The sequence below is a fragment of the Papaver somniferum genome, chromosome 2 (genome assembly GCF_003573695.1).
Source record: "Papaver somniferum cultivar HN1 chromosome 2, ASM357369v1, whole genome shotgun sequence".
Classification (NCBI taxonomy): Eukaryota; Viridiplantae; Streptophyta; class Magnoliopsida; order Ranunculales; family Papaveraceae; genus Papaver; species Papaver somniferum.
Genome location: NC_039359.1, coordinates 44399473 through 44424820, shown reverse-complemented (window position 1 = coordinate 44424820; position 25348 = coordinate 44399473). Strand labels below are relative to the sequence as shown.

Sequence of the window (25348 nt, the reverse complement as noted above, 5' to 3'; positions counted from 1 at the left end):
CGTTTGATGAAAACCTGATTTAAGATTCAAGCTAAGTCTGCTTAAAACCAAAGAAATATCTCCCCACCGTTAGATGGTCTTAGCTTGTTACACACAAATGAAATATACCTAAACATGTATATTGAGTTGGCTCAATAAAAGTTAACCAAAGTTATCCATATGAACACTTTTGTCTTAACCACATTCACCTAACACTTCTAGATCAACTATGATGATCAATCAATCATGAAAGATAATCAAATGAATATAATTATTTTTCAAATAGAGTTGTTCAATTTTTCACTATTTCACAGAAATATGTATGAACCAATTGAATCAAGATCGGATTGATTCGTAAGAATCAATTAATGAACATTAAGCCACGGTTTGCAAAGACTGCATTCCTTAATTATTAAATGTATTTGTTCATGATTATGAAAAACATAGTTAACCGGTTTTAGAACTTTAACCACTAAGTTTTCAAAAAGGTACGCAAACTATAGATTCAAGACTTTGGTCTTGTCCAACAGTTTGCAAACGGGTATGCATACTGTTGTCCCGGACCTTAACTCAGGTAAAATCGTTCGCATACTGGTATGCAAACATGGTTCCCGGAATTTAACAGTTAAAACCGTTCGCATACTAGGTATGCAGACAAGGTTCCCGAACCTGAATCATACCAAAATAACTCGCGTACTAGGTACGCATACTACATTGTATCCAGACAAAGGTTTTTGTTTCAAACTCCCATTTCAATCATTGAAATATCCTTAGAAGACGACAATAGCTGTCTCACACCAACTATTAGCTTATAAATAATTTTCAAGTGATCGAATAATCAATACGAAACTTTCCGAGTCGACATCAAATGATTGTCTCACACAAATCATGTAAGATGTTTGAAGGAAATTTTCACATGATCATCTTTTGACTTATTATTTAGTTTCCAACAAATAAATTATTTCCAACTAAACTCGTCAAGAATATGATGAACGTAGCTAAAGCAAAAACCTTCCAACACATATTTCGAGAATAGATAACCGAGATAAACTAAGCTCGAAATATCAAATGTGTATAATATAAAAGGTTATATAGATATACGACTTAGTTTCATTAGGGGATAGAATAAAATAGACTTCTGAGTGATAAATAAGTTTTAGTCTCCACATACCTTTTATTGATGAAGTTCCTCCAAGCTCTCCTCAGTAGATCTTCATCTTCAATTGATGAACGTCGTGAAGTCTAAATCTCAACTACACATTTTATCCTAATCCGAGACATAGCTATAAGTAGACTAGAAATCAAGACTTATAGTTTTGATCAACTAAACTTGACAAACAAGCTTGAGATAGCAACGCTTGCGCGTTCGACCAAGCTATGCTCTAACAAATATTTTATTTTTCTCTTTTAAGTATTATATACATTTATATTGAATTAACTTGCAATTGTCGTTTCATTCAATCCAGCAGGAACGTTATGATATAGTGGTATTTGTAGTGCTACAAATATTTTCACCTTCCTTTTAATTGTGGACACACGGGTTGATCATGATTTCGTAAACCGTCCATTATGATTTCCTACGGATACACTTAGCCCGTTTAACAAGCCTTTAAACTGATACGTGCCCCTAACGGACGAGTGTCGTACCGTTGTCGATGACCCCTCATAGCAAGACCACAATTATATGGGATGACATGTACAACAAGCATCACTTTAAAATATATTTTTCATATTTGTTTCTGCAAACAAATGAATTACATTTGATTAAATTTTTGAAAAAAACCTTCTCGATGTTGGGGAGTGTTATGTTTATGTAAAAGTTTGTCATCCCCGAAGAAATATTACTACATTCTTCAAAACTACTATTGCTCCCACCCTAATTTGCTTTCCATACTCCGGATATTCAACCACTTTCCGGTGGACGTTTGCTTGCATTTTACGAACACGAAATCGTGGTGATTAATTAAATGGATAACCAAATAGAAGTAGAGAATCACCTTCACCATTAAAATATAGTCTTCAAGATAAGCTCTTTGCTCCTCGACCAATAAAACCAAGCGGACAATTCCTTAGTGTGCTGGTTTCATAGACCCTAATGTGATTCTTCCATTTGCGTTAAAATTTTGTACAAGAAACCAAGGGTTACTTTGGAAATGGATATTGTTAATACCTCCAGTTTCATCCCTTGCTACTTGTTGGAGGATTTGTGTAGATACATCGGAAAATGTTGGGGTCTAACAACCCCACCCAATGTTTCGCTTAGCAATTTGTATGGACTAACTCCAATATACTTTCAAGAGAATCAACTAGACAGTCAGACTCAATCTTAAGAAAAGTATATCAAAGAGTTATATCTCGATTTCTCAATTCAATCTGCAATCAAACAAATAGGAATTTGCGATCCCGATTGAATATAAGAAATAACTTGGACGGTATCAAAAACCAATATCAAGTGTCAATCAATTTAATCACAAACCAAAGGTGGATTCACATTGATTGAATTTACGCACAACCTGTGATATTTCATTTATATAAACAAATATAATACGTAAAAGAAATAACGTGGACACCAGAAGTTTTGTTAACGAGGAAACCGCAAATGCAGAAAAACCCCGGGACCTAGTCCATATTTGAACACCACACTGTATTAAGCCGCTACAGACACTAGCATACTATAAGTTAACTTCAGACTGGAATGTAGTTGAGCCCTAACCAAATCTCACACCGATTAGGGTACAGTCGCGTTCCTTATGCATCTGAATCCCAGCAGGACTCTACGCACTTGATTCCCTTAGATGATCTCACCCACAACTAAGAGTTGCTACGTCCCAAAGTCGAAGACTTGTAAACAAATCTGTCTCCCATAGGTAAGTCTATTCTGATAGATAAATATGTATCCCACAAAGTACCTATGAAGTTTTTATTTGTTTTTTGATAAATCAAGGTAAACAGGAACCAATTGATAATCCGGTCTTATACTTCCGAAGAGCAGTCTAGAAATATCAATCACCTCACAAAATTTAACTATATGGTAGTAGAAGAAGTTATTATGGAATCACAAAGAATGATACGAAGAGCTTTGTGATTACTTTTTATATCTTACCTATCGGATATAAATCTCGAGAAAATCTTAGAGAATATAGAACTCAATAAGATGGAACAAGTAAGATCAGAACACACAACTACAGAGAAAATATTTGGGCTTGGCTTCACAAATCCCAAATGAAGTCTTCAAGTCGTTAAGCTATAATGGTTTTCGAAAAACCTAGGTTAAAGGAGAATCAACGCTAGTCGCAACTAGAACACAAGAAAGTGTCGGGATTAGGTTTTCCAGTTGCTAGAGTTCTCCCTTATATAGTCTTTCAAATTAGGGTTTGCTTTTAATCAAAGATAAGATAGCTTAGTAACAAAGCATTCAATATTCACCGTTTGATGAAAACCTGATTTAAGATTCAAGCTAAGTCTGCTTAAAACCAAGAAATATCTCCCCACTGTTAGATGGTCTTAGCTTGTTACACACAAATGAAATATACCTAAACATGTATATTGAGTTGGCTCAATAAAAGTTAACCAAAGTTATCCATATGAACACTTTTGTCTTAACCACATTCACCTAACACTTCTAGATCAACTATGATGATCAATCAATCATGAAAGATAATCAAATGAATATAATTATTTTTCAAATAGAGTTGTTCAATTTTTCACTATTTCACAGAAATATGTATGAACCAATTGAATCAAGATCGGATTGATTCGTAAGAATCAATTAATGAACATTAAGCCACGGTTTGCAAAGATTGCATTCCTTAATTATTAAATGTATTTGTTCATGATTATGAAAAACATAGTTAACCGGTTTTAGAACTTTAACCACTAAGTTTTCAAAAAGGTACGCAAACTATAGCTTCAAGACTTTGGTCTTGTCCAACAGTTTGCAAACGGGTATACATACTGCTGTCCCGGACCTTAACTCAGGTAAAATCGTTCGCATACTGGTATGCAAACATGGTTCCCGGAATTTAACAGTTAAAACCGTTCGCATACTAGGTATGCAGACAAGGTTCCCGAACCTGAATCATACCAAACGAACTCGCGTACTAGGTACGCATACTACATTGTATCCAGACAAAGGTTTTTGTTTCAAACTCCCATTTCAATCATTGAAATATCCTTAGAAGACGACAATAGCTGTCTCACACCAACTATTAGCTTATAAATAATTTTCAAGTGATCGAATAATCAATACGAAACTTTCCGAGTCGACATCAAATGATTGTCTCACACAAATCATGTAAGATGTTTGAAGGAAATTTTCACATGATCATCTTTTGACTTATTATTTAGTTTCCAACAAATAAATTATTTCCAACTAAACTCGTCAAGAATATGATGAACGTAGCTAAAGCAAAAACCTTCCAACACATATTTCGAGAATAGATAACCGAGATAAACTAAGCTCGAAATATCAAATGTGTATAATATAAAAGGTTATATAGATATACGACTTAGTTTCATTAGGGGATAGAATAAAATAGACTTCTGAGTGATAAATAAGTTTTAGTCTCCACATACCTTTTATTGATGAAGTTCCTCCAAGCTCTCCTCAGTAGATCTTCATCTTCAATTGATGAACGTCGTGAAGTCTAAAGCTCAACTACACATTCTATCCTAATCCGAGACATAGCTATAAGTAGACTAGAAATCAAGACTTATAGTTTTGATCAACTAAACTTGACAAACAAGCTTGAGATAGCAACGCTTGCGAGTTCGACCGAGCTATGCTCTAACAAATCTTTTATTTTTCTCTTTTAAGTATTATATACATTTATATTGAATTAACTTACAATTGTCGTTTCATTCAATCCAGCAGGAACGTTATGATATAGTGGTATTTGTAGTGCTACAAATATTTTCACCTTCCTTTTAATTGTGGACACACGGGTTGATCATGATTTCGTAAACCGTCCATTATGATTTCCTACGGATACACTTAGCCCGCTTAACAAGCCTTTAAACTGATACGTGCCCCTAACGGACGAGTGTCGTACCGTTGTCGATGACCCCTCATAGCAAGACCACAATCATATGGGATGACATGTACAACAAGCATCACTTTAAAATATATTTTTCATATTTGTTTCTGCAAACAAATGAATTACATTTGATTAAATTTTTGAAAAAAACCTTCTCGATGTTGGGGAGTGTTATGTTTATGTAAAAGTTTGTCATCCCCGGAGAAATATTACTACATTCTTCAAAACTACTATGCTCCCACCCTAATTTGCTTTCCATACTCCGGATATTCAACCACTTTCCGGTGGACGTTTGCTTGCATTTTACGAACACGAAATCGTGGTGATTAATTAAATGGATAACCAAAATAGAAGTAGAGAATCACCTTCACCATTAAAATATAGTCTTCAAGATAAGCTCTTGTCCTCGACCAATAAAACCAAGCGGACAATTCCTTAGTGTGCTGGTTTCATAGACCCTAATGTGATTCTTCCATTTGCGTTAAAATTTTGTACAAGAAACCAAGGGTTACTTTGGAAATGGATATTGTTAATACCTCCAGTTTCATCCCTTGCTACTTGTTGGAGGATTTGTGTAGATACATCGGAAAATGTTGGGGTCTAACAACCCCACCCAATGTTTCGCCTTAGCAATTTGTATGGACTAACTCCAATTACTTCAAGAGAATCAAACTAGACAGTTCAGACTCAATCTAAGAAAAAGTATATCAAAGAGTTATATCTCGATTTTTCTCAATTCAATCTGCAATCAAACAAATAGGGAATTGCGATCCCGATTGATGATGAATAAGAAAAAATAACTTGGACGATATCAAAAACCAATATCAAGTGTCAATCAATTTAATCACAAACCAAAGGTGGATTCACATTGATTGAATTTACGCACAAACCTGTGATATTTCATTTATATAAAAACAAATATAATACGTAAAAAGAAATAACGTGGACACCAGAAGTTTTGTTTAACGAGGAAAACCGGCAAATGCAGAAGAAAAGGAAAGAAAAAAAAACCCCGGGACCTAGTCCATATTTGAACACCACACTGTATTAAGCCGCTACAGACACTAGCATAACTATTTATAAGTTAACTTCAGACTGGAATGTAGTTGAGCCCTAACCAAATCTCACACCGATTAGGGTACAGTCGCGTTCCTTATGCATCTGAATCCCAGCAGGACTCTACGCACTTGATTCCCTTAGATGATCTCACCCACAACTAAGAGGTTGCTACGTCCCAAAGTCGAAGACTTGTAAAACAAATCTGTCTCCCATAGGTAAGTCTATTCTGATAGAATAAATATGTATCCCACATAAGTACCTATGAAGTTTTTATTGTTTTTGATAAATCAAGGAAAACAGGAAACCAATTGATAATCCGGTCTTATACTTCCGAAAGAGCAGTCTAGAAATATCAATCACCTCACAAAAAAATTAACTATATGGTAGAGAAGGAAGTTATTATGGAATCACAAAGAATGATACGAAGAGCTTTGTGATTACTTTTTATATCTTACCTATCGGATATAAATCTCGAGAAAATCTTTAGAGAATATAGAACTCAATAAGATGGAAACAAGTAAGATCAGAACACACAACTACAGAGAAAATATTTGGGCTTGGCTTCACAAATCCCAAATGAAGTCTTCAAGTCGTTAAGCTATAATGGTTTTCGAAAAACCTAGGTTAAAGGAGAATCAACGCTAGTCGCAACTAGAACACAAGAAAGTGTCGGGATTAGGTTTTCCAGTTGCTAGAGTTCTCCCTTATATAGTCTTTCAAATTAGGGTTTGCTTTTAATCAAAGATAAGATAGCTTAGTAACAAAGCATTCAATATTCACCGTTTGATGAAAACCTGATTTAAGATTCAAGCTAAGTCTGCTTAAAACCAAGAAATATCTCCCCACCGTTAGATGGTCTTAGCTTGTTACACACAAATGAAATATACCTAAACATGTATATTGAGTTGGCTCAATAAAAGTTAACCAAAGTTATCCATATGAACACTTTTGTCTTAACCACATTCACCTAACACTTCTAGATCAACTATGATGATCAATCAATCATGAAAGATAATCAAATGAATATAATTATTTTTCAAATAGAGTTGTTCAATTTTTCACTATTTCACAGAAATATGTATGAACCAATTGAATCAAGATCGGATTGATTCGTAAGAATCAATTAATGAACATTAAGCCACGGTTTGCAAAGATTGCATTCCTTAATTATTAAATGTATTTGTTCATGATTATAAAAACATAGTTAAAACCGTTTTTTAAACTTTAACCACTAAGTTTCAAAAGGTACGCAAACTATAGATTCAAGACTTTGGTCTTGTCCAACAGTTTGCAAACGGGTATGCATACTGTTGTCCCGGACCTTAACTCAGGTAAAATCGTTCGCATACTGGTATGCAAACATGGTTCCCGGAATTTAACAGTTAAAACCGTTCGCATACTAGGTATGCAGACAAGGTTCCCGAACCTGAATCATACCAAAATAACTCGCGTACTAGGTACGCATACTACATTGTATCCAGACAAAGGTTTTTGTTTCAAACTCCCATTTCAATCATTGAAATATCCTTAGAAGACGACAATAGCTGTCTCACACCAACTATTAGCTTATAAATAATTTTCAAGTGATCGAATAATCAATACGAAACTTTCCGAGTCGACATCAAATGATTGTCTCACACAAATCATGTAAGATGTTTGAAGGAAATTTTCACATGATCATCTTTTGACTTATTATTTAGTTTCCAACAAATAAATTATTTCCAACTAAACTCGTCAAGAATATGATGAACGTAGCTAAAGCAAAAACCTTCCAACATATTTCGAGAATAGATAACCGAGATAAACTAAGCTCGAAATATCAAATGTGTATAATATAAAAGGTTATATAGATATACGACTTAGTTTCATTAGGGGATAGAATAAAATAGACTTCTGAGTGATAAATAAGTTTTAGTCTCCACATACCTTTTATTGATGAAGTTCCTCCAAGCTCTCCTCAGTAGATCTTCATCTTCAATTGATGAACGTCGTGAAGTCTAAATCTCAACTACACATTTTATCCTAATCCGAGACATAGCTATAAGTAGACTAGAAATCAAGACTTATAGTTTTGATCAACTAAACTTGACAAACAAGCTTGAGATAGCAACGCTTGCGCGTTCGACCAAGCTATGCTCTAACAAATATTTTATTTTTCTCTTTTAAGTATATTACATTTATATTGAATTAACTTGCAATTGTCGTTTCATTCAATCCAGCAGGAACGTTATGATATAGTGGTATTTGTAGTGCTACAAATATTTTCACCTTCCTTTTAATTGTGGACACACGGGTTGATCATGATTTCGTAAACCGTCCATTATGATTTCCTACGGATACACTTAGCCCGTTTAACAAGCCTTTAAACTGATACGTGCCCCTAACGGACGAGTGTCGTACCGTTGTCGATGACCCCTCATAGCAAGACCACAATTATATGGGATGACATGTACAACAAGCATCACTTTAAAATATATTTTTCATATTTGTTTCTGCAAACAAATGAATTACATTTGATTAAATTTTTGAAAAAAACCTTCTCGATGTTGGGGAGTGTTATGTTTATGTAAAAGTTTGTCATCCCCGAAGAAATATTACTACATTCTTCAAAAGTACTATTGCGCCCACCCTAATTTTCTTTCCATACTCCGGATATTCAACCACTTTCCGGTGGACGTTTGCTTGCATTTTACGAACACGAAATCGTGGTGATTAATTAAATGGAAAACCAAATAGAAGTAAAGAATCACCTTCACCATTAAAATATAGTCTTCAAGATAAGCTCTTTGCTCCTCGACCAATACAACCAAGCGGACTTAATCTTAAGAAAAGTATATCAAAGAGTTATATCTCGATTTCTCAATTCAATCTGCAATCAAACAAATAGGAATTTGCGATCCCGATTGAATATAAGAAATAACTTGGACGGTATCAAAAACCAATATCAAGTGTCAATCAATTTAATCACAAACCAAAGGTGGATTCACATTGATTGAACTTACGCACAACCTGTGATATTTCATTTATATAAACAAATATAATACGTAAAAGAAATAACGTGGACACCAGAAGTTTTGTTAACGAGGAAACCGCAAATGCAGAAAAACCCCGGGACCTAGTCCAGATTTGAACACCACACTGTATTAAGCCGTTATAGACACTAGCGTACTCCAAGTTAACTTTGGACTGGAATGTAGTTGAGCCCTAACCAATCTCACACTGATCAAGGTACAGTCGCGTTCCTTACGCCTCTATAACCACGTCGGATTCGGCGCACTTGATTCCCTTAGTTGATCTCACCCACAACTAAAAGTTGCTATGGCCCAAAGTGGGAGACTTGATAAACTAATCTGTCTCACACAGAAAAGTATACTGAATAGATAAATCTTTCTCCCACAGATAAACCTATGTGTTTTGTTCCGTCTTTTGATAAATCTAGGTGAACAGGAACTAATTGATATACCAGACTTATATTCCCGAAGAACAGCCTAGAAATATCAATCACCTCACAATAATCTTAATCGTATGGTAGCGAAACAAGATATTATGGAATCACAAACGATGAGACGAAGATGTTTGTGACTACTTTTTATCTTGCCTATCGGAGATTAAATCTCGAGCAAATCTTAGAGAAGATAGTACCCAATTACGATAGAAAACAGCAAGATCAGAACACGCAACTACAGAGAAAATAGTTGGGTCCGGCTTCACAATCCCAATGAAGTCTTCTAGTAGTTAACCTATAGGGTTTTGGAAAAACCTAAGGTTAAAGGAGAATCGACTCTAGTCACAACTAATATCACACATGAGGTGTGGGTATTAGGTTTCCCAGTTGCTAGAGTCCTCATTTATATAGTCTTCAAATCAGGGTTTGCAATCAATTTTACCCTGGTAACAAAGCATTCAATATTCACCATCGTATGAAACATGATTAGACTCAAGCTAATATCTTTCAACCGTCAGATCGATCTTAGCTTGTTACACACCGTACCTAAACGTGTACACCTTTGTTAGCTCAACAATAGTTAACCGAAGTTAGCCATATGAATACTTTCATATCAACCTCATTCATCTTAACCATAACTAGTTCAAATGATTCAAATGAAACTAGTTCTAGAGTTGTTCAATTGTTTATATTCCTATAGAAGTATACAAGACACCATTGAAGCAAAATCGATTTTGATTCACTCGAATCAATTCATGAACATTATATGCACGGTTTGCAAAAGATTGCATTCCTTATTATATATAAACCTATTAGTTCATGAAAAAACCATTTTTAGAACATTATCACTCAAGTATGCAAATGGGTACGCATACCTTAGTGGTTGGACTTAGTTTGGGTTCGCCAGTATACGAACGGGTACGCATACCTTCCAATCACAGCAGAAATTTCTGGAACTGAACCTCACGCCAGTACGCGTACCGGTATGCGTACAAGGTTCCCGGACTTTCACTAAACCAACCAATATGCATACGGGTAAGCATACCATGATTCCCGGACTTGGACTATATATATACAAGTACGCATACTATGCTTATATCTAATTATTCTAAACTCTCATTTCAACCATTGAAACATTCTTGGAAGACGACAATAGCTGTCTCACGCAAACAATTAGCTTCAAAATAATTTTCAAGTGATCGAATGATCAATACGAAACATTCCAAGTCCACATCAAATGACTGTCTCATAGAAATCATGTAATATATTACCAGGCGATTTTCACACGATCATCTTTTGAATTTTGTCAAGAATATAAGATGAACTTGGTTAAAGAGAAATCTTACCAACACATATTTCGACAAATATGTAAGTGAGTTAAACTCGGCTCGAAATATCAAATGTGCATAATTGAAGTCTATATAGCTATACAACTTTTGTCTCAAATAGGAGATAAAGTAAATAGACTTTTGAGTGATAGATGAGTTCAAGTCTCCACATACCTTTTGTCGATGAAGTTCCACAAGCTACCTTTAGTAGTTCTTCGTCTTCAATCGATGAACGTCGTGAAGTCTAATGCTCAACTACACTTTCTATCATAATACGAGACTTAGCTATAAGTAGACTAGAAATATGTCATATACCTAAGTACCAATAGCAATGGGTGCCCTTATTCCTTTAAGCCATATGGTGGCCCGGATCAGTTAGTTAGCTGTAGTTAGTTCTTTTCTATTTGATCACTCAGATCCTTACACGTGTTGAGCAGAGAATGGCTCTTACCCAGATAGGGTTTAATCTGTTTTCAGTTATTTTAAATGTGTAAGAACTCTGCCCTTTTGCGTCCAAGTTTAATGAATAGAAATCTAATTCAATTTATCCAAAAATTGGCTAGTTTTCCACAAACTAGAAAGCTCAGATCGTGAGGTTTGAGAGTTTATCTTCCTAATTTTTGTATTAATCAAAGCTAGGATATAACAATTGGTATCACGAGTCGTTTGTCTTCCTGGTTCTGCAATGGGAGGGAGTGGTGATCCAACTTGTAAAGATCTACAGGATAAATACGATGCACAACAACAACAAATTGTTTCGATTCAATCTGATATACACTCGATCAAAGACTCTATGATTACTAAAGACGATCTCAAAGCTCAGATGGAGTCTATTGCTGAAAAAAAATCTCAACGAATGAATGAAGATCATGGAAGAACAGAATCATCTAACAACAGACAGCACCATGAAGATGATAGATCTGTGTTTGGTTTATTCTCAGGAGGTCGTGAAGTACATCATACACCACGGATGCCTAAGATCGATTTTCCACGATTCACTGGCGAAAATTCAAGAGGATGGATTCAGAAGTGCAACCATTACTTCCAGCTTCATGACATCAGGGATGAGACACAGAAAATCAAGATGGCATCTATGCATCTGGAGGGTAAGGCTGAAAAATGGCTCTATAACCTTCAATCTTTTCGTCCTGTTATTACTTGGTTTGAACTTATTGAATAGGATTGCATTCAATTTGAAAATCCTGCTAATGAGAATATTGTTGGGAATTTTAATAAGTTGCTTCATACAGCAACTGTTGACGATTTTTTTTGAAGAATTTGAATCGGCTAAAGCCCTATTACTGAGCATACACCCTAATCTCCCTGAGAGTTATTTTGTCAAAAGTTTTATTGGTGCTCTTAAGGAGTATATTCAATATTCTGTTTTAATGTTCCACCCAACTACCCTGATGAGAGCTTTCTCCTTAGCTAAAATGCAAGAACAAACTGTGTTGGCCCAAAAAATACTATATAAACCACCACCCAAGCCTTACACTAACACTTATTCATCTTATAAACCTTTCGGTGCTACTCAAAACCCACCCAAACCAAACCCCACTCAATCTTCTCAATTCAAACCATCTCCAGTCCGACCACCATCCAAACCCACTACCTCTTCCCTCCCTCCTTTCACTAGACTTACTCCTGATCAAGTTAGAAAAATGAGAGAACAAGGTCTCTGTTATAACTGTGATGCAGTTTATAGTCCAGGACACGTTTGTGCCAAACAACATCTCTTTATGGTTGATACTGCACCACCACCAGAGCATGAAGAGATTCTTGAAAATCATCCTTCTGAGGATATCACTTCCCCAGTAGAGTCAGATATGGAAATATCATTGAATGCTCTTGTTGGAAAAGTTAATGGGGAAACTATCAGCATTATTGAGCTTCTCAAAAAGCATAATATATCAGTACTCATTGATACTAGAAGCACACACAGCTTCCTTGACACTGCTCTGGCCAAGAAACTGCAATGTCAAGTTGAGCCCACAGCTCATATGCTAGTGGTTGTAGCAAATGGTGAGAAGACCATCAGTTCTGGAGTGTGTTCAAAGCTGGATTGGAGTATGAAAGTGTACAAATTTGGTGCACCACTTAGACTCTTACCACTTGGTGGCTGTGACATGGTGCTAGGAGCAGACTGGCTCAAACAACTAGGTGATGTTGTTTTCAATTTTTCTAAACTAACAATTTCCTTTAAGTACAATGGGAAAAAAATTACCCTCACTGGCTCTCATGGGAAACCTTCCTTGTCTATGATGAGTGGTAGTGCACTCAGATCTTTTTTCAATAAACATTCGCATGGTCTTCTTGGTCACTTATTCTCTATTTCCACCACCTTGTATCCTACCCCAATACCACATCAGATATCCTCTCTTTTGTACCATTTTCAAGATGTTTTTTCAGAACCCACTCACTAAGCTCCCACCTCAGAAGAGTTTGGACCATACTACTCCACTCAAACCAAATTCTTAACCACCTAATCTTAGACCTTATAAATATCCCTATGTTCAGAAAGCTATGGTGGAGGATTTGATCAATGAAATGTTACACTCTGGCATCATACAACCTAGTCACAGTCCTTTTACTGTTCCTATCCTCTTAGTCAAAAAGAAAGACAATACTTGGAGGTTTTGTGTGGATTATAGAAGACTCAAAATCATTACAATCAAAGACAAATTTCCCATTCCAGTTATAGATGAACTCAAGGGTGTTGTTTGGTTTACAAAGATTGATTTAAGGTCTGGGTACCACCAAATCAGGGTCTACTTTGAAGACATTTACAAGACTGCTTTCAGAACACATCAGGACCATTATGAATTTAAAGTAATGCCTTTTGGCCTCACCAATGCAGCAGCCACTTTCCAAGCTCTTATGAATGACATCTTTAAACATCACTTAAGAAAGTTCATTCTTGTGTTCTTTGATGATATTCTGGTATTTAGCCCCATCTTGGAGGATCATATCAACCATTTAGAGTTAACCTTGAGCATTCTGAGGAAGCACCAACTGTTTGCCAACTTCTCCAAATGCTTCTTTTCTCAACAAGAATTAGAGTATTTGGGACATATAATATCCGCAGAGGGTGTCAAAGCTGACCCTACAAAAGTTTCAGCAATGACTACTTGGCCTACCCCTTCAACTATTAAGGAGTTAAGAGGCTTTCTTGTACTGACTGGATATTACAGGAAATTTGTCAAAAACTATGGCATCATCAGCAGACCACTGACTGACTTGCTCAAGAAAAATGCATTTCAATGGACCCCAGCTGCTTCCATTGCTTTTCAACATCTCAAGACATCCATGTCTACTACTCCAGTTTTAGCTCTACCTGATTTCACCAAAGATTTCATTCTTGATGCTGATGCATGTGATAATGGCATTGGTGTTGTTTTATTACAAGATGGAAAACCCATAACATTCTTTAGCCAACCTTTGGGTTCAAAGGCTGGTGCTCTATCCACATATGAAAAGGAGATGATTGTCATTGCTCAAGCTGTCACTAGATGGAGACATTACTTACAGGGCCATCACTTTATCATCTCAACTGACCATCAAAGTATTAAGTACATTCTTGAACAGAAAATCACTACAGTACTCCAGCAAAAATGGGTAATCAAATTACTGGGTTTTGACTATGAGATTAGGTATAAAAAGGTGCTGAAAACAAGGTGGTTGATGCCTTATCTAGAAGAACTCACATGTCTGCTGAGTGCAATATGTTGTCAACTTTCACTCCAACTTGGGCCTTGGACATTATTTCAAGTTATACAGATGATCCCAAATTTCAACTACTTCTTCCTCAGCTAATGGTGAATACTTCCGCAGTGCCATACTTTACATATGTTGATGGTATCTTAAGATACAAGAACAGATTGTACATTGGCAGTGGAGCAAATACTAGAACCACCATCCTGGCTTCTGTGCATTCATCTTCAGTAGGTGGCCACTCTGGTATACAAGGTACTTATGTTAGAGCAAAGACTTTTTTTTTTGGCCCAACATGAAAAAAGATATTCTGCTTTTTGTTTCCTCTTGTGACATTTTCCAAAGAAACAAAGGAGATCACACACACCCTGCTGGCTTGCTGCAGCCTATCCCAATCCATGACACAGCCTGGAAGCACATATCAATGGACTTCATTGAGGGCCTACCTGCAAGTGAGAGAAGAACTATGATTCTGGTGTTTGTTGAAAGACTAACAAAATATGCACACTTCATTGCTCTGGTTCACCTATATACTGCCATCACAGTGGCCAAAGAGTTCATCAACCAAATTTTCAGATTGCATGGCCTGCCTGCTTCAATTGTTTCTGATAGGGACAAGGTTTTCACCAGATTATTTTGGCAAGATCTTTTCAGAGCTCTCAGCACAAGTCTCAACCTTAGCACATCATATCATCCTCAATCTGATGGCCAAACAGAGAGAGTTACCGCTTGCTTAGAAAATTACTTAAGATGTATGACTGGCCACAAGCCTAAGCACTGGTTCAAATGGCTTCCACTAGTAGAATGGTGGTATAACACTAACTTTCATACAAGCATTAGGATGAGCCCCTTCAAGTCCTTGTATGGATATGAACCACCTCATCTTGCCTTTTCCTCCACAACCACCACTTCTATCAAGGCAGTTGAAGATTACTTGAAGTATAGAGATGCAACCTTAGATATTTTGAAGGAGTCTCTCCACAAAGCACAAGAAAGTATGGTACACTATGCTAATGAGAAGAGAGTTGACAAGTCCTTTCAAGTAGGTGATGCAGTCTACCTCAAACTCCAACCATATAGACAATCTTCTATTGCACCCAGAAAGAATTTGAAGCTCTCTGCCAAATATTATGGCCCATTCTTGGTTCTCCAGAAGATAGGCTCAATAGCCTACAAACTTCAACTGCCTCTTAGCTCCAGAATACACCCTATCTTTCATGTCTCCCAGTTGAAAAAGTTCATAAAAAGTCATACATTCCTTATGCTCAGTTACCAGTGGTGGATGATGCTGGTTAGATTGTACTTCATCCAGCTATTATCCTTGACACTAGAAGCATCACAAGACATGGCAGAACTGTGGATCAACTGCTTATCCAATGGACTAATTCTACAACTGAGGATGATACTTGGGAGGATACTACAGATATCTCTGCTCATTTTCCAAATTTCAATCCTTGAGGACAAGGATTTGGTAGAGGGGATGGTATTGTCATATACCTAAGTACCAATAGCAGTGGGTGCACTTATTCTTTTAAGCCATCTGGTGGCCTATATCAGTTAGTTAGCTGTAGTTAGTTCTTTTCTATTTGATCACTCGGATCCTTACACGTGTTGAACAAAGAATGGATCTTGCACACATAGGGTTTAATCTGTTTTCAGTTGCTTTAAATGTGTAAGAACTCTTCCCTTTTGCGGCCAAGTTGAATGAATAGAAATCTGATTCAAGTTATCCAAAAATTGGTTAGTTTTCCACAAACTAGAAGGCTCGGATCGTGAGGTTTGAGAGTTTATCTTCCTAATTATTGTATTAATCAAATCTAGGATATAAAAAAATCAAGACTTATAGTTTTGGCAACTAAACTTGATAAACAAGCTTGAGATAGCAACGCTTGCGAGTTCGGCCGAGTAGTGCTCTAACAATAATCTCCCCCTTTGTCAATTTTAGTGACAAAACTATCAACACATATGGATTACAAAATAAATAAACTTTGTAGATTCTCATCCAAATGCTTGACTTCCTTGGTTATTCAACATTACTCGAAATCTTCGTCACTTCCAAGTAATCCAATGATTCTGAATGTGTTCAACTCAGCATCATAGTTGTTGAAGATCCATAGTTATAACAATGAGGAAACAATAGCTCTCAATCATTTTTATACAGTGTCATATTATTATTGCACGACATCAAAGTCAAATTGTATCAGAACTTTGACAACAATACTATGGTGATATGTATCACTCCCCCTTAGTCAATACTACATCTCACATGGAAACCTTTCCCCCTTACCTAATGATTTGTAAACCATATGTATTTGTAATGTGAACTACACATTAATTCTCCCCCTTTTTTTCAATATAAATTGGCAAAGGTACGAAAACTAGTGGGATCCTAATGAAATTTATATAGAGATACTTCATGACGAAAAGAGAACATATCAACTTTGTTTCGATGATTTCACATAGTCGAAACTAGTGTATTCATCAAGGAGTTTATAAAGATACAAGAAAACTCCTACAATATTCCACAACCGCACTCCCCACAAAGATTTGGCAATTAAGCACAAGTTCAATTAAGAACTCCTACCCATAAAATGTCATTCCCGAAAGAACAACAAGAGCGACCTTAATTTCACAAGAAAAGAAGGATTTCTTTTGGACATTAACAAATCACATGAAACATGAATTTGTAACCAAAATACTTAATTAAATTAAACCGAAGAGAACCCATGATTAATTTAATCATAAATGCTCACATAAGAGAACTTACGGAGCCGCACAGTACTTACACAAAGATGTGGATCAGGGAAAGACCAATACTTCGGAATATTCATAGATTCATTCTATTTTTCATCAATATTTGCTTAAAAACATGTAATATACTTAATATTTATAGACAAAAGTTCATCCTATCTTCCATCAATATTTGCATAATGACATAATAGGCTTAACTTTTGTTGTCAAAAGTTCATTCTATCTTTTATCAATATATTTGAATAAAGGCATATGATAGACTTAACTCTTGAGCAAATATGGGACAATCATAGTTCACAGACGCAAACACACATATCCCATAACAAGTTGCAATATATAAAACCATAAAGATTAATACTGCAAAATCATCTTTCAAATAAACTTTAGAATTTTAAATAAATAAATCTAAAAACATTGCAACATGAAAATCGTTGGAAATAGCTATGTGTACTCACAATAATTGTTATTCCAAACCCTAGTTATCCTTCTTAAAACACAAGAATAAATTCTCATCAGAAGTTTCCTAGAAAAAATAAATAAGACAAGGGCAGTTAATCATCATCTTCATTATGGGAGATCATCAAAGTGGATTGAATCTTATCCATATATTCCTTGATTTCGGGAAACTTGGTAGCAAGCACACAAAGTTGTTCTTGCATACATTTTACCTTAGAATTTATCTTACACACGCCCCCTTGTGAATTTGATGAAGAAGACTCAAGGTGGTGGGATTGCAAGAACCATCAAGGATATCACACCTTTGTCTCTTGCTTGCATTCTCCTTCATATGTTTGAAGGTACAAGGACGAACAAGCTTGGGAGTTCCAATTGAGTTTCCAATAGGATCAATGGAATGAGTGTGACAAATTCGCTCAATCAAACAAGGATATCTTAACTTCTTGTTGGAAGATGTCATCGAAAGCATTTGAAGAATGATGAATCCACAAATATCGAGACTTGGAGTACCCAATTCAAGGAAATAGACTAACTCCGCAAACTCACGACTCCACCGAGAATTCTCAATTGTGAAGGGACAAAGATTAGATATACCAAGTTTTCCAAACGACATCAAGGTGAAGTTAAGATAATTAGTAGGAAATTTTCCTTCAATCCAATCAACACTCTTACCAAAAAGACCATTAGAAATGGTTTCATAGGATGGTCATTCTCCACTTGGTCTTGGAAGGAGAAAATTGCCCAAAGGGATTTTAGTAATTTTTGAAATCAACTCTATATTAACAAGAATCTTTTCTGTTTTTATCATGGTCTTGAATTTCATGTCCTCAGGATCAACATCATGGATGCTAGCATGGAAGATTCTTGTAAGAGTATCAAAACCTTTACCAAGACCATTAAAGATGTTTCCAAGATTAAATTTTTCAAAACAAACCAAATCTTCTTTATGGCTACTAACCAAATCCAATTTCTTTTCTAGAATAAAACCACTAAAACAAATCCTTTCAAAGATCTTACTACTAGCATCATTGACAAATCTAATTCTAATAAAATCTTGATTTTGAGGTATAGTCATGCTAGAGGATGATGAATCCAAAGTTTTTGAAGCCTTCTTTGAACCATTGAAATTTCCCATGAGACCTAGAAATTGAGAGTACAAGAAGAAGGAAGAACTTACTTGATTTGCTTCTTGAAGAAGAATAAATCCCTTAGTTACTTTTGAGTCTCCAAAGATGAACTTTAATGGAGAAGATACATGAACCCTAGAAAATTTCACGTACGCGGACAAGAGAAGGAAGAAGAAAGGTACGCGTACCATGCTTCTTATAGACCCAAAGATGGGCTTGGAACTGTTCATGAACCGCGACCCACAAAAGGAAAGTAGGATTTCTTAAGGCGTTCAAAAGCCAAGGTTCGCATACTAACAAGATCTGTACCGTGCAGTAAAAAGATAGTAGAAAAACTACACCTCTTTAATTAACCTTGGGTAGAGAAAAAAAACATGTCAAGGAATTTTTCTCAAAGAAAAAAGATTAAAAATTAAATTAACCCAAACATAGAAAATAATCAAACTGTTACTTGCCCCATCTCAAGTTATATACAAATGGGGTAGAGCCAAGCTTGTTACCAAGTGGAAAGATATGCAGAGAGATCCTCATGCAACTTTTCCGGTTGATATTTGTGAAATGTACCAGAGGTATAATCACAGTAATGATTACTCAGGGTTAATACAATTTTTTGAAACCTTTTTCTTATGACCAAGGAATGACGTTTTCCGACAATTAGAACCTACGCCGAACTCACCAAAAATCTTTTTATCAATTTCACATGAGTTGGTAGTAAGCATTGTTCGTACATCATGAATACATGATTTGACAGGTACAAAACTTTTATCAGAACGATTCTTTTCCTCAATCGGAATTTTTTTTTTCTAAGAATTTAAAAACGCTTTCAAAAGCTCTAAATAGATCTTTATTAATTGATCCATCACGATAGTATTCCTCAAAAAGATTAAGAGTTAATCTAGTGAGATTCCATAGCTTTCAGTGTTGACCACATTTTCTCGAATGATTTTTCTTAGAAGAACTTTTATTTTTTCCTTTAAACTGTTCCTCATCATCTAAGTTTCCCGTGGTTTTAGATAGACCGAAATTATCATGAGATACCAGAGGTCTAATAGATAAAAAGCTCTGGACAATCTTTAAGGAATTCTGGCGTGCATTACAGATGCCAAGAGCAAGTTTCCCAAAGAATTTTTCTCATAGGGACAGACTTTAGAGATCATTCAAACACAAACTTATTAGGTTTATAGTGTTTGCCTGCTCTGATACCAATTGAAAAATCGGGGTCTAACAACCACACCTAATATTTTTCCTAACAATTTGTATGGACTAACTCTAATATACTTTCAAGAGAATCAAATAGACAGTCAGACTCAATCTTAAGAAAAGTATATAAAAATATAATATCTTAATTTCTCTATTAAATCTGAAATCAAACAAATAGGAATTTTCGAGCCCGATTGAATATAAGAAATAACTTGGATGGTATCAAAAACCAATATCAAAGTGTCAATCAATTTAATCAACAACCAAAGGTTGAATTCACAATTGATTAAACTTACGCACAACCCGTGATATTTCAATTATATAAACAAATATAATGCGGAAAAGAAATAACACAGACACCAAAAGTTTTGTTAACGAGGAAACCACAAATGCATAAAAACCCCGGTACCTAATCCAGATTTGAACACCACACTGTATTAAGACGCTACATACACTAGCCTACTCCAAGCTAACTTTGGACTGGAATGTAGTTGAGCCCTAACCAATCTCACACTGATCAAGGTACGTTCGTGTTTCTTACGCCTCTAGAACCATGCCGGATTCCGCGCACTTGATTCCCTTAGCTGATCTCACCTACAACTAAGAGTTGCTACGACCCAAAGTCGAAGACTTGATAAACCAATCTGTCTCACACAAAAAAGTCTATTGAATAGTTAAATTTATCTCCCACAGATAAACCTATGAGTTTTGTTCCGTCTTTTGATAAATCAAGGTGAACAGGAACCAATTGATATACCAGACTTATATTTCCGAAGAACAACCTAGAAATATCAATCGCCTCACAATAATCTTAATCGTATGGTAGCGAAACAAGATATTATGGAATCACAAACGATGAGACGAAGATGTTTGTGACTACTTTTTATCTTGCCTATCGAAGATTAAATCTCGACCAAATCTTAGAGAAGATAATACTCAATCACGATAGAAAAAATCAAGACCAGAACACGCAACTACAGAGAAAATAGTTGGGTCTGGCTTCACAATCCCAATAAAGTCTTCAAGTCGTTAACCTACAGGGTTTTGGAAAAACCTAAGGTTAAAGGAGAATCGACTCTAGTCGCAACTAGTATTACATAGGAGGTGTGGGGATTAGGTTTCCCAGTTGTTAGAGTTCTCCTTTATATAGTCTTCAAATCAGGGTTTGAACATATGTTACCTTGGTAACAAAGCATTCAATATTCATCGTTAGATAAAAACATGATTAAACTCAAGCTAATATATTTCAACCGTTAGATCGAACTTATCTTGTTACACACAATTGAAAAGTGACTTCATTTAGATATGAGTAATCGTACCTAAACGTGTACACCTTTGTTGGATCAACAATAGTTAACCGAAGTTAGTCATATGAACACTTTCATATCAACCTCATTCATTTTAACCATAACTAGTTCAAATGACTCAAATGAAACTATTTCTAGAGTTGTTCAATTGTTTATATTCTCTTAGAAGTATATAAGACACAATTGAAGAAAAATCGGTTTTGATTCACTCGAATCAATTCATGAACATTATAGCAACGGTTTGCAAAGATTGCATTCCTTATATATATATATATATATATATATATAAATGTATTAGTTCATGAAAAAACCGATTTTAAAACATTATCCGCTCAAGTATGCAAACGGGTACGCATACCTTAGTGGCCGGACTTAGTTTGGGTTCGCCAGTATATGTAAAGGTATGAGTACAAGGTTCCCGGACTTTCACTAAACTAACCAGTACGTATACGGATATGCATACCATGGTTCCCAGACTCGGACTACATATACGCAAGTATGAATACTATGCTTATATACAATTGTTCTAAACTCTCATTTCAACCATTGAAACATTCTTGGAAGACGAGAATAGATGTTTCACACAAACTATTAGCTTCAAAGCAATTTTCAAGTGATCGAATGATCAATATGAAACATTCCGAGTCCACATCAAATGACTGCCTCACACAAATCATGTAAGATGTTACCAGACGATTTTCACATGATCATCTTTTAACTTTTATCAATAATATAAGATGAACTTGGTTAAAGCGAAAGATTACCAACACATATTTCGAGAAACATGTAAGCGAGTTAAACTCAACTCGAAATATCAAATGTGCATAATTGAAGTCTATATAGCTATACGACTTTTGTATCAAATAGGAGATAAAGTAAATATACTTTTGAGTGATAGATGAGTTCAAGTCTCCACGTACTTTTTGTTGATAAAGTTCCACAAGCTCACCTTAGTAGTTCTTCGTCTTCAATCGATGAACGTCGTGAAGTCTAATGCTCAACTACAATTTATATCCTAATCGGACACTTAGCTATAAGTAAACTAGAAATCAAGACTTTTAGTTTTGGCAACTAAACTTGACAAACAAGCTTGAGATAGCAACGCTTGCGAGTTCGACCTATCAGTGCTCTAACAACATCTTTCTCTCCCATTACTCTCTTTTTATGTCTAAGATCTTCCAAATCTTTGTGTTCTCCGACCGGACCAACAATTTTTTGTCGGCTACTAGAGGCACCATGGGAGTCAGGAATGAAAGGCTCTGATTTTGTAACCATTGGAAAGGGGATGAGGTCAACGATAACCAATTTATTACGGTAATCATATGGGTTCCATGTGTCCCCCACAACCGGTGTGTTTGTTGCGAATCATATTGAACTTTGACGACTAACGTCCGAGTAAGTATCTAGCACCGCTACAAGCTCGTCTTCTTCAAAACCTTCCCAAGTATCAGCATCGGCCATGTGTTGAGGATGAATATGGTATTACTAAGCCCAAAAAAAAATGTGTGAAAATATTTCTTATTTGAGACTTTTTGTTATTGGAAGCAGTTGTGATTCTCATTATCGACAAGTTTGGCTTTTTATAACCAAAAAAGAAAATATAGGTAATGTAGACATTGATGAATATTCCCAAACACATATTGACCGTCAAGATAAAAAAAATTAATCATTCACTTGTTCGAGACGTTGATAGATGAGACCAGACTTGGCAACACCATGTTTGAAAACTCAAAATGAGTATGGGAGGTCTGCAGAATTACCTTTAGTTACGTAACGTCCTGAAAAATATATTGTCGGTTACACAGTCGATATCTATTTAAAAAAAGGTCATTGTTACCATAACGTCAAAAAGTTTAACGGTAACGTCTCACTCGCATCCTATAAAACCACATTAAACCATGTGAGATTTTGTTATTAAACTTACATCTCACTCAAACATAATTTTCTAGCAAAAACCTCAACCATGTTCACAAGTCGAAAGGGAAGCAAATTGTGTATGTTGAATCAAAAGAGATATGTCGCTATGTTTCATGGATACCCATAGTTTCCTTCAGTGTCCGTGGTTGTATTCAAAATGTCCACAAAGAGGGTGTTTAGGTATTAAAATGGCAGCTGAAACAAAACAAAAAAAAACCCAGGTATTTACTATGTATGTATGAAAACTTCCGCGAAGAACCGATGCTTCTGGTTGATGCAATGAAAGCGAAAGAAGCAAAAAATGTTGAAGAACTGTGCAAAGACTTTAAGAAAAAGGGAAAAATTAAGATTGAATCTGGAAAAATAGCTTCTTGCTCAACCCCAGATTGTCATTATTTTATGAATCTGCATCGTTCCAGTGGTAGCAGCACTTATGGTGAACGATTCTGGAAATGTTCTGGGTGTGATTTGATACAATGGGCTAAGTAGGTATCGTTCAGCCGTTTTAGTGCAACAAAACGATATTTAAGATTTTGTGTTTTCTTTTGTGTTCATAATCATTTTTGTTTGTTTTTTATCTTTTTTTTTTTAAATCTTTTTTATGTTTGAGTTTATTCCGTCGCTGGAATACGATCTATTGTGTTTTTACCTTCAAAGTTTATAATGTCATGGGTGTGAAATTATTTAGATGAAAAAAAGTACAATAATTGCAGCACATATAATCAAATGACCACTTTATCGTAGGAAATGTTGATGTCGGCTTCGGTTAGGTATAAACAAAGGTTTCTGCAAACTGACTAGGAGCAGGTATGTTTGGAATGAAACGAGAGCTTCCGATGTGACCAAGACCAACCTCTTCATGGTTCTACAGACGTATCAAATCTGGCAACAAAAGTCCCATGCTACTAGATTTCCAAAAAGCAGAATACTCAGTCTCATTTTCTATCAAGTAATGCACCCTTTCAACAATATCCTCCGTTTTAGTGTTGGCAAAATCAGGAGGCGGTCAAGGATTTGTAATCAAACCTAACACCTCCTCAAACATCTCTCCCCAAGATAAAGTGCCTCATCTTTCTTATCGACTATTATCGGGAAATATATTCTCTTTCGACTAACCTCTCTTGTTAAAACTACATCCTGATCTCCAAGTGCGCATTGCTGGCTCATGGTTTCCAAACGACTACTCCAGGTGACACTCTCAAATCCATATGTCTTTTAACGTAGTTCACAGAATGTTTGCCATCGTCTATTTGTTGTACACCCTCTTTATGCTGTGATTTAACCATATTAATCGCATGTACATGTCTTCCGGTACAAATGATCCCATCTTGAGTGATAGTTGACAATTACATAAGTAAATATAATACCAATACTCTGATATCATCCACATTGCTCTTGTCCAAGTAGTTTACAATCTACCATAAATAAATGAAACCCAATCATACCTGCCAAGGTTTTCTAAACTTTCAGAATCTCCCAAAACAAGCAACCATGCTTTTGAAACGTTAGACGAAGTGGTTCCGGTGAATACTTGACCAATAACCCAAAGAATAAAAATCCTTGTCAATTCCTGCCAGTTCTCAGAGTTGTCCAAATCCTTTCTACCGCTTATATAAGATGGAAGGTAAGATATACATACAACCGAGGATTTACTATCCCAAGGTCTTTTATATGCTAACCTATCTTCGGTGGGACGTTTGGCATCATCTTCAGAATTTGAAGATTGACGTTGTAGGTTGGCGATCACACCACTGAAGCATAAATCATCTAAACTTTCACAAACTTCTCTAGGTAACCTCCTCGGGAAAGTGATATACTCACCTTTACATATGGGAATTCCAATTGATATTACAAAGTCTAAAGGTGTGAATCCTATTTCAAATCCCGGGAAATGGAAAGTCTTAGTTGTATGCCACCATCTAGATCCCAGAGCATTTGTGAGTTGCACATCCTAATTCTTAAAATTAAATGAAAATATCGACGAAAACCCACAATTATCTAGTACCTGAAGTGCGCGAGGTTTATTCTTAAC

The 25348-nt window shown here is 35.7% G+C and overlaps 1 protein-coding gene across 1 annotated transcript; it reads left to right on the top strand.

Annotated features, from left to right (window-relative positions):
- Nucleotides 1–13370: 13370 nt before the first annotated feature.
- LOC113350907 lies at nucleotides 13371–16059 on the top strand. Its single transcript, XM_026595010.1, has 3 exons — nucleotides 13371–14507; nucleotides 14657–14813; nucleotides 14966–16059. The coding sequence occupies exons 1-3, from the start codon at nucleotides 13371–13373 to the stop codon at nucleotides 16057–16059; spliced, it is 2388 nt and encodes a 795-aa protein (XP_026450795.1).
- The last annotated feature ends 9289 nt before the right edge of the window (nucleotides 16060–25348 follow it).